At 41.6% G+C, this 15,331-nt stretch overlaps 1 protein-coding gene across 7 annotated transcripts in view; it reads right to left on the reverse strand.

The window, feature by feature from the left end:
• The window catches only part of LOC130369116 (uncharacterized), a 163,976-nt gene that overhangs the window by 82,636 nt on the left and 66,009 nt on the right, over positions 1-15,331 (reverse strand). For all 7 annotated transcript variants that reach the window (XM_056573892.1, XM_056573893.1, XM_056573898.1 and 4 more), the window contains exon 5: positions 13,269-13,353. In XM_056573892.1, the coding sequence (XP_056429867.1) occupies positions 13,269-13,353 (85 nt within the window). The remainder of the gene's footprint in view (positions 1-13,268; positions 13,354-15,331) is intronic.

Here is a 15,331-nt window from a genome sequence, read left to right on the forward strand (position 1 = left end):
ATCAGTAAGAGTATACTGGTATATTGGTAGTTTTGGTCTCAGTATACAGGGTTTGGTCAGTAACATTATGATGGTAATACGTATGGTGATAATATTCATTGTTATATACTGGTATTATTAGTAATATTGGTCTCAGTATACAGGATTTGTCTAGTTACAGTATGATGGTGATATGTATGGTGATATGTATGGTCATAATATTTTCTCCTTGTATACTGGTATTATTGGCAATATTGGTCCCAGTATTCAGGATTTGAATGACCTTATTAAGAATGGTGATAATTTTTCCTTCAACATCATATACTGGGGCTCTGTCACCATATAGCCACACCCATGGCCGAAATCGTCCCAGTCTGGCCCTGACCCTGCAACTACAGTTTTGATATATTTATATGCTTATACCTTATACCACTAATATTGGTCCCATTATTATGTTTTTAGAAAAGGGTTGAAAAAGGTTGCAAGACTGAAACATCCTTGATATGGATATGAATTTAAGCTTCATTATCTCAATCAGGATGAATTGAATCCCTATGTCTTCTATTATGATTTAACAAAAGGAAACAGAGAGATGCATGGATATATAATTTTGCTTAAAGGGGTACTCCGGTGAAAAACATCATTTTTTTAAATCAACTGGTGCCAGGAAAGTTAAATCTGTAAAAAAGTACATGCTGGGGAGCAGAGGCAGTAGCCCGGAGGACGATACTGCCTCCGCTCCCCAGCATGTACTTTTTTTTTACAGATTTTATCTCTGTGGATTTCTATCAATGAAGTACCGACTGTCAAGATAATTGGTGCTCCAGATTTAATTTCTTTGTTCCAACACATCATACTAGAAGTTATTTTCATAAATGTGATGCACCATTGATTGGATCATACTGCTCTGCTTAACTACCCACCTGCATGTGATTGATAGTTTGCTCTATAACCAGTGCCAGGTATCTGTCTTTCCTTTGGATATTTGTAAATTACTTCTATTTAAAAATACTCCAGTACTTCCAGTACTTATCAGCTGCTGTATTCTCCACAGGAAGTTCTTTTCACTTTAAATTTATTTTCTTTCTGACCACAATGCTCTATGCTGACACCTCTGTCTGTCTCAGGAACTGTACAGAGCAGGAGCCAAACCTCAAAGCAAACCTATCCTGCTCTTGACAGTTCCTGAGACTGACGGAGGTGAAGAAAAGAACTTCATATGGTGCATACAGCATCTGATAATTACTGGATGGGTTAAGATTTATAAATAGAAGTAATTTACAAATCTGTTTAACGTTCTGGCACAAGTTGATTTAAAAAACAAAATGTTTTTCACTGGAGTACCCCTGTCTAAACGTACCTAACTGTCTAAACATACTTAGAGGAAGTAATGTTGAATTTTTCATATTATGAATATTAGGTTTAACCATCCAACAAGCATCCATTAATAAGTGCAGCGCACAGTCCATTTTTGGATCATACTGTTTGCTTGAGTCAGGTCTATGAGGTTTCCAGGATGAGTGAACTCTACCCCTGTAACCCCCATAGCTTTATACAAAGAAATGCAAATTTAACAAACATCCATTAACTAATATATGGTTTGTATACAATACCTATGTGTACTCAAAATATTGTGCAGCATATCAATATAACAGATGTGTGGAAAATCAGCTTGCTAGAGTGGGAATACATTTCATTTTACCGGAAGCCTGTTAATGGGAATGAAGCTCCAAGAAATGTTCTCCATGGGGTATTATTTAGCAGCTAAAGTATTATTTGTGACTACTGCAACTGAAAATAACAATTTCCGACAAAGCCAATTCACGGCTGTATATGCATAGATATTAAAAAGTTGAATAAAAGTAGTACTCTGCATTACTAATGTCCAAGACATACTCTTGATATGACTCTATGGCCCTGAATGTGTTATGATTGAGTCTTTGGGGAACCAGCATTTAGTCACCCAGTTCTAGGCCCAGATAATATGCTTACTAGTTGTGACCAAAACTGAGGTTTAATATAATAGCAATGCATTGTGAAATATCCTTTTTATTATATTTGAAACTGCGTCGTAAAGAATATTCATGCTCGTTAGGTTTTTGCAGACATTTCTGTGACTAAAATTCAGTTTCATACCACATGGATTTAGGCAAGTTCCATACAGATGAACTAAACAAATCTGCTGTGTGTGAATGTAACGTAAAGAGGAGCTTTTAGCTATGCTGACATGTCTGTTTTAATTAATACTTGCATTTTGAATGAAAAAAGCAATGCTGTAGGAACTTTATTAGGACTTTGGGTTGTGTCAAAGCTGAGCCCTGTTTCTAAATCTTGAACACGATACTAAACCCCTCACCTAGAAGTAAATCCAGGTGGGGGTGCAAAACCCAGTGTAGAGCACCCACCCTTAAAACTTAACCTTTATTGTATTTTTAGTAAAACTTACAAGAATCTAATAGTTAAAAGACACCTCAGACACCCCTGATGACATGACTGTGGTCACGAAACATGTAGAGGAGGCTGTGCTATTATAGTTTTAATATCAGCAACATATCCATTCTAGTGTTGCTTGCGAATATTCGCAATGCGAATTTTAATTGCGAATATCACATATCCGCGAATTCGCTAATATTGCGAATATAGCACTATATATTCGCAATTACGAATATTCGCTTTTTTTTTAACAGTGCACATCACAGTGATCACTGATAATCCCTCTCTGTTTCCAGCTTGTGTTTGGTCCAAAGAAGGCTCTAATACTACTGTGTGAGTCTGGTGCGCGAATATGCGAATATTCGCGAAGCTTGTGGGCCAATGAGAATTATGCAGATACAGCTGTCCATAGCAACCATTATAGGAAAGTATCCCACCCCTTCACTATATAAGATTCCTCCCAGCAGCAGCTCCCTGCAGTTTCTTGTGGTGGATAATGTGATAGGACAGTGGTCTTCAACCTGCTGACCTCCAGATGTTGCAAAACTATAATTCCCAGCATGATCCCGTACAGTGAACGGCGTAAATGTAAAAAAATGTAAAAATCCACAAATGCTGCTTTTTAGTCACATTTTATTCCCAAAAAAATTCATAAAAAATTATCTAAAAGTTTAAAGTTTTAAATATGCAAATGTGGTAACGATAAAAAGATAAAAATGAGCCCTCATACCACCCTATATATGGAAAAATGAAAAAGTTATAGGTGGTCAAAATAGGGCGATTTTAGATTACTGATTTTGTACAAAACTTTTAGATTTTTTTAAGTGGTACAAAAATATAAAAGCATCTAGACATGGGTATCATTTTAATCGTATTGTAGGGATACAGATGTGGAGGACGGGAATCCTGGTAGGGGTTCCCTTGTTCTTCCGGCGAAAACTGACTTCGGCACTGTGAGCGCTACACTGGCAGCGTGATGACATGGGAGTCAGGAGTAGCTTGTATCAAACTTTTTATTAATATCATAAAAAGTGATACTACATAAGGACTACGCATTTCCTAGGATATTATCCCTCCTTCCTCAGGTTCAAGTTACAGTGTGCGGATACAGTGTTTGATATATACAAAGAACCATGAATACATTATTACATTAAACTTTTGAATTTTGGCGTGTCTGAACGCTATTGGAGGCTGAGTGTGACATCAGCCTCCAGGATAAGTGTATGGTATAGGGAACCGATGGGCTAGTGCATTAACTCTGTGATTTTTTGGCCCATTGAAACCAATAGGCCCATTGTGGTCTATGGGGATGTCATGGTATGTAAAACTGTAAGATAAGCAGGAGGGTCTCGGCAGTATAGTGGATGGGAGACCCTGGTGGTGGTTCCAGTCCCACTGGGGTGGAGTGTTACAGTGTTGTGGTTAAACTTTACTTGTGATTGACAAATGTAGATCGCTTCTTTCATTTTTCACAAGGCCTCTGCAAAATGAAAGAAGCGATCTGATTGGTTGCTATGGGCAACTCAGCAGCTTTTCCAGGAAAAGCTGCTTAGTTGCCCATAGCAACCAATCAGATCACATCTTTGATTTTTAATTTTTTGCACAGGTTTTGAAAAATCTCCCATTCATTCATACCCAGCCTTACACATTACATCCAGTTTCAATTAACACCAATACTCTCCCATTCACTGTACTGCCAAGACCCTCCTGCTTATCTTACAGTTTTACATACCATGAGATCCCCATAGACCACAATGGGCCTATTGGTTTCAATGGGCAAAAAATCACAGAGTTAATGCACTAGCCCAGTAGTTTCCTATACCATTAAAGAAGGGAGAGCTCAATATTCGCGAATATACATTTTCACATATGCGCATAAATTTGTGCATATGCGCATAAAAATATATATAACGAATATGCGAATTTTGCGAATATATGACGAATATTCGTCCATATATTCGTGAAATATCGCAAATTTGAATATGGCCTATGCCGCTCCTCACTAATCCACTCATTAGGGCCCTGTAGCACTGCAGGCACAGGACATAAACACGTTCTCGGCTGAGAGTGCAGATAGAAATAGTGTGGTGAAATTGCTGGGTTTTTAACTATTAGGTTCCTATAAGTTTTACTAAAAATACAATAAAGGTTAAGTTTTAAGGGTGGGTGCTCTACAGGGGGTTTTGCACACCCACCTGGATTTACTTCTAGGTGAGGGGTTTGGTATTGTGTTCAAGGTTTCAACCCCTGCACCACATCTTGGGCATTTGTTTGTGTCTGTTTCTAAATCTTGCACCTACACTGTACATACAAATAGTATGCAGATGCAAGATTTTGAAAGAGGGCTTGGCTTCTAGTTGACTGTCAATCAAGCAGGGACATAGATAAGAGGGAGAGCAAGGAGGACTTCTAGCTCCCAGCACTTCAGGGGCTTAGATAACACCTCTTTGACATTTGGCACCAGAAAATAAAAGCATATTCTATGTTAAGAGAACACAGACAGATATATGGTATCATGTGTCTCTTTGCCGTAACAGCTATCTAACAATGTCAATGGAATGTGAGTGGCAGCAGAGAGATTCCCTTTAACCCCTTAAGGACCCAGCCCATTTTCACCTTAAGGACCAGGGCATTTTTTTGCACATCTTACCACTGTCACTTTAAGCATTAATAACTCTGGGATGCTTTTACTTTTCATTCTGATTCAGAAATTTTTTTTTTCATGACATATTCTACTTTATGTCAATGGTAAATTTTTGTTGATACTTGCATAATTTCTTGCATAATTTCTGAAAAATTCCAAAATTTGATGAAAAATTTTAAAATGTTGCATTTTTCTAACTTTGAAACTCTCTGCTGATAGCGAAAATAGAAATAACAAATAAATTATATATTGATTCACATATACAATATGTCGACTTTATGTTTTCAGCATTGTTTTTACTTTTGGAAGACATCAGAGGGCTTCAAAGTTCAGCAGCAATTTTCCAATATTTCACAACATTTCCAAAATCGGAATTTTTCATGGATCAGTTCAGTTTTGAAGTGGATTTGAAGGGCCTTCATATTAGAAATATCCCATAAATGACCCCATTATAAAAACTGCACCCCTTAAAGTATTCAAAATGACATTCAGAAAGTGTGTTAACCCTTTAGGTGTTTCACAAGAATAGCAACAAAGAGAAGGAGAAGGAGTAAATTTTTTACACTCATGTTCTTGTAGACCCAGTTTTTTTTTAATTTATAAGGGGTAAAAGGAGAAAAAGCCCCCCAAAATTTGTAACTCAATTTTTCTCGAGTAAGAAATTACCTCACATGTGTATGTATAGTGTTCGGAGAGCGCAGTAGAGTGCTCAGAATGGAAGGAGTGACAATGGGATTTTGGAGAGTGAGTTTCTCTGTAATGGTTTTTGGGTGGCATGTCACATTTAGGAAGCCCCTATGGTGCCAGAACAGCAAAAAAAGAAAAACACCATGGCAAACTATACCCCTCAAGGAACGTAACAAGGGGTACAGTGAGCCTTAACACCCCACAGGTGTTTGACGACTTTTCGTTAAAGTCGGATATGTAAATTAATTTTTTTACAACTAAAATGCTGGTTTTCCCCCAAATTTTACATTTTTACAAGGGGTAATAGGAGAAAATGCCCCCCAAAATTTGTAACCCCATCTCTTCTGAGTATGGAAATACCCCATGTGTGGACATCAAGTGCACTGCGGGTGCACTTCAATGCTCAGAAGAGAAGTCACATTTGGTACCAGAACAGAAAAAAACACACCACCATGGAATACTATTTTGCAAACTACACTGCTCAAGGAACATAACAAGGGGTACAGTGAGCCTGGCACCCCACAGGAGTTTGACAAATTTCCGCTAAATTTGGAGGTGAAAATAAAAATTTTGATTTTTTTCACTAAAATGCTGGTGTTACCCCAAATTTTTAATTTTCACAAGGGGTAAAAGGAGAAAAAGACTCCCAATATTTGTAATTCCTTCTGAGTATGGGAATAGCCCATATGTGGATGTAAAGTGCTCTGTGGGTTTACTACAATGCTCAGAAGAGAAGAAGTGCCATTGAGCTTTTGGAGAGAGAATTTGGTTGGAATGGAAGTTGGGGGCCATGTGCATTTCCAAAGCCCCCGTGGTACCAGAACAGTGGACCCCCAACCCCACATGAGATCCCATTTTGGAAACGACACCCCTCCCAGAATGTAATAAGGGGTGCAGTGAGCATTTACACCCCACTGGCGTTTGACAGATCTTTGGAACAGTGGGCTATGCAAATGAAACATTACATTTTTCATTTTCACAGACCACTGTTCCAAAAATCTGTCAAACACCTGTGGGGTGTAAATGCTCACTGCACCCCTTATTAAATTCTGTGACGGGTGTAGTTTCCAAAATGGGGTCACATGTGGGGGGGTCCATTGTTCTGGCACTATGGGGGCTTTGTAAACACACATGGCCTTCAATTTCGGACACATTCTCTCTCCAAAAGCCCAATGGCGCTCCTTCCCTTCTGAACATTGTAGTTTGTTTGCAGAGCCCTTAAACATCCACATATGGAGTATGTTCTTACTCAGATGAAATGGGGTTACAAATTTTGGTGGGCTTTTTCCCTATTCTCCCTTGTGAAAATGAAAAATGTAGGGTAACACCAGCATTTTAGTGAAAAAAAAATATGTTTTTTTCATTTTCACATCCAACTTTAACGAAAATACGTCAAACACCTATGGGGTGTTAAGGCTCGCTATACCTCTTGTTACATTCCGTGAGGGGTGTCGTTTCCAAAATGGGGTCAAATGTGGGTATTTATTGTTCTGCGTTTATGTCAGAACCACTGTAAAATCAGCCTCCCCTGTGAAAATCGCCAATTTAGACCTCAAATATACATGGTGTGCTCTCAATTCTAAACCATGTTGTGCACCAGGAGATCACTTTACACCCACATATGGGGTAGTTCCGTACTCACACATTTTAGGGGTCTTATTTTCCTTTTACCGCTTGTGAAAATTAAAAGTATGGGGCAACACCAGCATGTTAGTGTAAAAAAAAATTTTTTTTTTTACACTAACATGCTGGAGTAGACCCCAACTTTACCTTTTCATAAGGGCAGTGGCGTTGCGACCCGGGTGCGGGGGGTGCGGCCCGCACCGGGTGACACCAACCTAATGGGGTGACACCAAGACGCTCCGTAGCCGCACCCCCCCAGCTACACAGACACTACCTCCCCCATCGGTGCCCGACCGGCCTCCCATCCGTCAGCACAACCCCCCCCCCCCCGCGCTGTGTGTGCCCGTCCATCAGCAACCCCCCTCTTTCTCCTGCACTGTGCGCCCGTCCATCATCACACCCCCCTCACCTTCACCAGCATTGTGCCCGGCCTCCGCTCCCACGTCTGCGCCGGCCTGACGTCACACCGTATGGCCGCGCAGGAGGACGTCAGTTACGTCACTCGCACGGCGGCCGGTGAGAAGGAGCGCTGCGCTGGATGGGTGAGTGTGTGTGTCTGTCTCTATCTATGTTTGTGTGTGTGAGACTCTGTGTGTGTATGACTCTGTGTGTGTGTATGACTCTGTGTGTGTATGAGACTCTGTGTGTGTTTGTGTGACTGTGTGCATGTGCATGTGTATGTGTGTGACTGTGAGTGTGTCTCTCTGACTGTGTGTGTGTGTTTGTGTGTGTGTCTCTCTGTGTTGTATGTGTTTTTTGTGTGTGTGTGTGGGGGGAGGGGGGTGGTATAACCAGCAATCTATTGTGGGGAGACTTTGACCCATTGTGGGGAACCTGCAAGGGAACCTGCGGCCTAATGTGGGGAAACTACTACCAAGTGTGGGGAGTCTATGCTACCTTATGTGGGGAGTCTATGCTACCTTATGTGGGGAGTCTATGCTACCTTATGTGGGGAATCTGTGCTACCTAATGTGGGGAAATTGCTACCTAATGTGGGGTAACTGGTACCTACCTAATGTGGGGGAACTGGTACCAAATGTGGGGAATCTATGCTGCCTAATGTGGGGAATAGATGCTACCTAATGTGGGGAAACTGCGACCTACCTAATGTGGGGAATCTATGCTGCCTAATGTGGGGAATAGATGCTACCTAATGTGGGGAAACTGCGACCTACCTAATGTGGGGGAACTGCTGCCTACCTAATGCTCCCCCCCTGGCAGTAGCACCCTCATCATCCACCAGCAACACCCCCCCCCCCCCCCCCAGCAGCACCTCCATCAGCAGATCCTGATGGTGGATGATGGAGGTGCTCCTGCCAGGAGGATGATCCTGCCGATGGATGATGGGGATGATACTGCCAGGGGGGATGGCCAGTAGCACCCTCATCATCCTCCAGCAACACCCCCCGAGTAGTAGCACCCCCATCATCCACTAGCAACACCACCAATACCCCCCTCCCGTCGTAATAGCATCAGCTAACGGATGTTGAGGGGTGTTACTGCGGTTGTGGTATTATATTCAGAGGGTGCACTGTATGGCAACGTTATATTCAGAGGGCGCAGTTAGTGGTAGTATTATATTCAGAGGGCGCAGTTTGTGGTAGTATTATATTCAGAGGGCGCAGTTTGTGGTAGTATTATATTCAGAGGGCGCAGTTTGTGGTAGTATTATTAGAGATGAGCGAACTTACAGTAAATTCGGCTCGGCAGTTGATGACTTTTCCTGCGTAAATTAGTTCAGCCTTCAGGTGCTCCGGTGGGCTGGAAAAGGTGGATACATTCCTAGGAAAGAGTCTCCTAGGACTGTATCCACCTTTTCCAGCCCACGGGAGCACCTGAAAGCTGAACTAATTTATGCAGGAAAAGTTATCAACTGCCGAGCAGAGAAGTTTGTGACGAGTTGAATTTACTGTAGTTTGCTCATCTCTAATTATTATATTCAGAAGGTGCAGTGGGTGGTAGTATTATATTCAGAGGGTACAGTATGTGGCGGTATTATATTCAGGGGTACAGTATGTGGCAAATTTATATTCAGGGGTACAGTATGTGACAGATTTATATTCAGGGGTACAGTATGTGACAGATTTATATTCAGAGGTACAGTATGTGGCAGATTTATATTCAGAGGGTACAGTATGTGGCAGATTTATATTCAGAGGGTACAGTATGTGGCAGATTTATATTCAGAGGGCGCAGTTTGTGGTAGTATTATATTCAGTGGGTACAGTGTGTGGCGGTATTATATTCAGGGGTACAGTATGTGGCAGATTTATATTCAGAGGGTACAGTATGTGTTGGTATTATATTCATAATGTACAGTGTGTGGTAGTATTATATTCAGAGGGTACAGTGTATGGAAGGTTTATAATCAAAGAGTGTAGTGTATAGTAGTATTATATTTAGAGGATACAGTGTCTGTCAGGTTTATAATAATAATTGTTTTCATATAGAGGATGAGAATGCGCTGACATAGTGAGGAGACGTCTGGGCGTCACATTCTGCAGAAAGAAGTTTTAGCTGGAACAAGTCCTGGCGGTATGTACCATCTGAATTAGATAAGGGAAGACTATAGAGAAGACGTCACCTGTAATCACTGATATCATTGTGTATTCTCCTCACTATAGAAAAGACGTCACCTGTAGTCACTGATATCATTGTGTATTCTCCTCACTATAGAGAAGACGTCACCTGTAGTCACTGATATCATTGTGTATTCTCCTCACTATAGAGAAGACGTCACCTGTAGTGACTGATATCATTGTGTATTCTCCTCACTATAGAGAAGACGTCACCTGTAGTCACTGATGTCATTGTGTATTCTCCTCACTATAGAGAAGACGTCACCTGTAGTCAGATATCATTGTGTATTCTCCTCACTATAGAGAAGACGTCACCTGTAGTCACTGATATCATTGTATATTCTCCTCACTATAGAGAAGACGTCACCTGTAGTCACTGATAACATTGTGTATTCTCCTCACTATAGAGAAGATGTCACCTGTAGTCACTGATATCATTGTACATTCTCCTCTCTACATCAGAGCTGTAGTCACTTGTCAGTTCTACAGTTAGGTCAGTGAAACTACAACTCCCAGCATAACCTCACCACTGCTCAAAGGGGTACTCTACTGGAAAACATTTTTTTTAATCAGCTGGTGCTACAAAGTTAAACAGATTTGTAAATTACTTCTATTTAAAAATCTTAATCCTTCCAGTACTTATTAGCTGCTGTATAAGCGATTCACAGTAAATTATTTTCCTTTTTAATTTATTTTCTGTCTGACCACAGTGCTCTGTGCTGACACCTCTGTCCATGTCAAGAACTGTCCATAGTAGGAGCAAATCCCCATAGCAAACCTATCCTGCTCTGGACAGTTCCTGACATGGACAGAGGTGTCAGCAAATAGCACTGTGGTCAGACTGGAAAGAACTACACAACTTCCTGTGGAGCATACACCAGCTTATAAGTACTGTAAGTATTAAGATTTTAAATAGAAGTAATTTAAAAATCTGTTTAACTTTCTGGCACCAGTTGATATAAAAGTAAATGTTTTCCAGTGGAGTACCCCTTTAAGTAATTCTGGGAGCTGTATATTTCAATGGTGAAAACTTCTTTAACACTTTCCCATTCCGTGGCAACTGGTATATCTGATTATTATACTGGAATTTCTCACAATGCGCTACAACAGTGGTGTCTGTCACAACAGGCTAAAGACTTACTGAGGGGGGGGGGGGGGGTAGGTATGGGGGTGACACCATTTTCTACCGCACCGGGTGACACCAACCCTAGCAACGCCACTGCATAAGGGGTAAAAGGAGAAAAAGTCCCCCAAAATTTGTAACGCAATTTCTCCCGAGTACAGAAATACCCGATATGTGGCCCTAAACTGTTGCCTTGAAATGCCACAGGGCTCCGAAGCGAGAGAGCGCCATGCGCATTTGAGGCCCATTTTGGGGATTTGCATCCGCCACCAAAATACCCTACGGCACTGTTTCCCAAACAGGGTGTCTCCAGCTGTTTCAAAACTCCCAGCATACCTTTACAGTCAGTGGCTGTCCGGCAATACCGGGAGTTGTTGTTTTTCAACAGCTGGAGGCTCCGTTTTGTAAACGTACAAGACATTTTTTTTTTATTGGGGGGGAGTGTGTAGGGGTATATGTATATGTAGTGTTTAACTTTTTATTTTGTGTAGTGTAGTGTAGTGTTTTTAGGGTATATTCACATGAGTGGGGGTTTACAGTGAGTTTCTCGCTGGGAGTTTGAGCTGTGGTGGAAAATTTGCTGCATCTCAAACTTGCAGCAGAAAACTCACTGTAAACCCCCGCCCATGTGAATGTACCCTGTACATTCACTTGTTAAACCTCCAGCTATTTCAAAACTGCAACTCCCAGCATGCACTAATAGACATGCTGGGAGTTGTAGTTATGCAACAGCTGGAGGCACATTGGTTGCACAACACAGAGTTTGTAACTTAACTCAGTGTTTCGCAACCAGTGTGCCTCCAGCTGTTGCTAAACTAGAACTCCCAGCATGTACAGTCTCTGTGCATGCTGGGAGTAGTATTTTTGCAACAGCTGGAGGCACACTGGTTGTGAAACACTGAGTTAGGACACAAACTCTGTTTCACAACCAATGTGTCTCCAGATGTTGCAAAACTGCAACACTCAGCATGCATAGACAGTCGAAGGGCATGCTGAGAGTTGTAGTTTTGCAACAGCTGGAGGCACCCTACTACAACTCCCAGCATCCCCTTTGGTAGTCTGTGCATGCTGGGAGTTGTAGTTTTGCAACAGCTGGATGCACACTTTTTCATAGAAAAAATGTGCCTCCAGCTGTTGCATAACTACAACCCCCTGCATGCACAGACTACCAAAGGGCATGCTGGGAGTTGTAGTTGGAATTCCAGCTGTTGCAAAACTACAACTCCCAGCATGCCCTTTGGCTGTGCATGCTGAGAGTTGTTGCTAAGCAACAGCAGGAGGTGAACAGGCCTCACCTCCTACTGCATCCTGCCGCTGGGACTACCGCCACTGCTGCCACCACTCCTGCTGACTAGTACCGTCGCCGCCGCTCCTAAGGGGACCCTTGCCAGGCCAAGGAGAGGTAGGAGACCCCCGCCGTCCCCCTCCGGCCCCAATCACCGGCCAGCAGGGCAGTGATTGGTCAGTCGTTCTGACCGATCAATCACGTGATCGTGAGGTGGCACCCATGCCATCTCACTCCTGCTGAGTAAGGGTGAATGGGGCTGTCTTGGACAGCCCCATTCACCCTTTTTTTCCGGGTCACCAGAGACCCGAATGACCCAGAATCGATGCAAATCTACGGTCTGAATTGACCAGCGATTTGCGGTGATCACCGACATGGGGGGGTCTCAGGACCCCCCAGGGGTTTGCACGGGGTGCTTGCTGATAGATAATCCTAAGAAATTCCCACGGGCGTACAGGTACGTCCTGGGTCCCTAGGTGGTTAAAGATGAGCTGGGAAAAGGGAAAACTAGTCCGGGAGCCGCCCTTAAACCAGCTAATTCCTGCCCCTTTGGGCTCAATTAACAAGTCTGTCCCTATTTGTGTAAGGAATTATTAATATTATTATATCTGATACAATTGTTTCATTCATTATAATGGATTTGAATGACATACAGAATTTACATATGGGATTCCTTTTGTCTTGTGGGGCTGAAGTACAGTATTTAGCATATAAATGAGCTTGTATTCTTTAAAGGTATTGTTCAGTGAAATGTTAAGATTATCCGATAATTAATGTTTTACCATTAATAATAATTAATAGGCAACAGGTCAGGTTTACCTAGAAATAGAACAAAGAAGTTATCTAGACCCAAATGCTACTGAAAAACATAATGCATAATTGTTAAATTATGAACATACAAATATTATATCTTACCACATTTTGCCAAGGCAAACGCACGTCGGGTCAGTACCGGAGTGTGCAGACAGGTTCCTATTGTACAGCCAACAGCACAGTTCTTCTGCAGATGGAGGAATTTAACACTATGTTGAGCTGAAGCAATGTACTATTCCACCACAACCAACATCACTCATGAGGAAAAACCATAAGTTTTCTGTAGTAATGATGGCATCTATCTACAGACATTAGCTTTTGTAGTCTTTTATTTGTTCCAAATTAAAATACTAATTTTGCCCAGCAGGGGTGTATTGAAGCTGGCTAAAGACCAGTGCTTCTCCTACAGGGCACTGGTAATGTCCAAATGACAGAGTAATTCATTTTATAATTGCATTGTGTGTGAAAAAAAAATTGAGACATTATAACCTGAGGGAGGCAAATAACAAGGTATGGAGCTAGCAGCAGGTTCTTATATATTCATTTGTTTAGATTGCAAGGTTTAATGCATGTTTATGTAAAACAAAGCCTATGAATATAATGAAAATGCAGTAATTTATAAAAAATAAAGCACTGTTACATTTCTTAGCAAGTCACCAAGCCGAACGGGGGTGGGGGTGGTATGGGCTGGGGTGTTGGGCCACCCTGAGTGCTACTGACCTGCCAACTAGTGGCAAGAGGGCGGGGTAACTGCCTACCTGGGGGAGTTACTGCCTACTTTTAGGGGGGAAATACTGCCTACTTTTAGGGATATTATTGCCTATATGGGGAGGGGTGATTTTTGCCTACTGGGGGGGGGGGGGGGGGTTACTGCCTACTAGTGGGGAATTACTGCCAACTTGGGGTGGGAGGGTGGGATTACTCCCTATTTGTGGTTGGATTACCGCCTACTTGAGGTACTACCTATATGGGGGGGGGGGGGTTACTGCCTACTTGTTGGGGGAATTACTGCCTACTTTTGGTGGGATAATTGCCTATTATGGGGGGGGGGGGATTACTGTGTACTCGAGGTGGGATTACTGCCTACTTGCTGAGGGGATTACTGGGGGGTGCTACCTATGTGAGTTGGGAATAAAGCCTAGTGGTGTGGGGTAATTACTGCCTACTTGTTGGGAGTATTCTGCCTACTTTTTGGGGGTTATTGCCTACTAGCGGGTTACAGTCTACTTGAGGGAATTACTGCCTATTTGTGGGGGATAACTGCCTACTTGGGGTGGGAATATTGCCTACTGAGGGGGCTACCTAACTGCTGTAGTAGTAAAAGTAAAATTTTATGGGGGATCCACATACATACTCACTTCTACTGTTTGGTGCACCAAGGGGGCATTATTACCATTTGGGGGAAATAGATGGGGAGATCATGTTGGAAAAGAAAGGAGCCTAAGTTTTTTTTCCTGCCACATTCTGCAGAAAGAGTGACAAAAAAAGTTGTTATGGTGGTTTGGAGAAGAAAAAGAAAAGAGAACAACTCCAAGAAAACATCACTTAAGTGACAACTATAGTTACACCTCTGGCTATATATATATAAATATATATATATATATATATATATATATATGTATATATATATATACACAGTATATATATATATATATATATATATATATATATATATATATATATTTCCAGTTCTGGGGAAAAAAGTTAAATGATTGGTTTTATTATTAATAGATGTGTTCTTGAGTAAAATGAGCAGTTCTGATTTATTCTTTCAACTTTTGACATCATTACTAATTAACTCCATTTCATATAGTTTGAGACCTCAAATAATGAAAAGAAAACAAATTAATATTCATTTTAACAGCAAAATACTATTGTTTTAAGTTAGAAAGAGTTCATAAATCAATATTGGGTGGAATAACCTTGATTTTAATCACAACTTTTATGCTTCTTGACATGCTCTACATCAGTCTGCCACATTGCTGTTGGGTGACTTTATGCCACTCCTGGCACAAAAAAATTCATGTGGCTTTGCTTTGTTTGATGGCTTAAGAACATCAACCTTCCTCTTGATCTAATTCCAGAGATTTACAATGGGATTCAGGTCTAGAGATTGGGCTGGCCATGACAGGGTCTAGACCTGGTGGTCCAACATTCCACACCAT

The sequence above is a fragment of the Hyla sarda genome, chromosome 4 (genome assembly GCF_029499605.1).
Source record: "Hyla sarda isolate aHylSar1 chromosome 4, aHylSar1.hap1, whole genome shotgun sequence".
In the NCBI taxonomy this organism is placed as follows: domain Eukaryota; kingdom Metazoa; phylum Chordata; class Amphibia; order Anura; family Hylidae; genus Hyla; species Hyla sarda.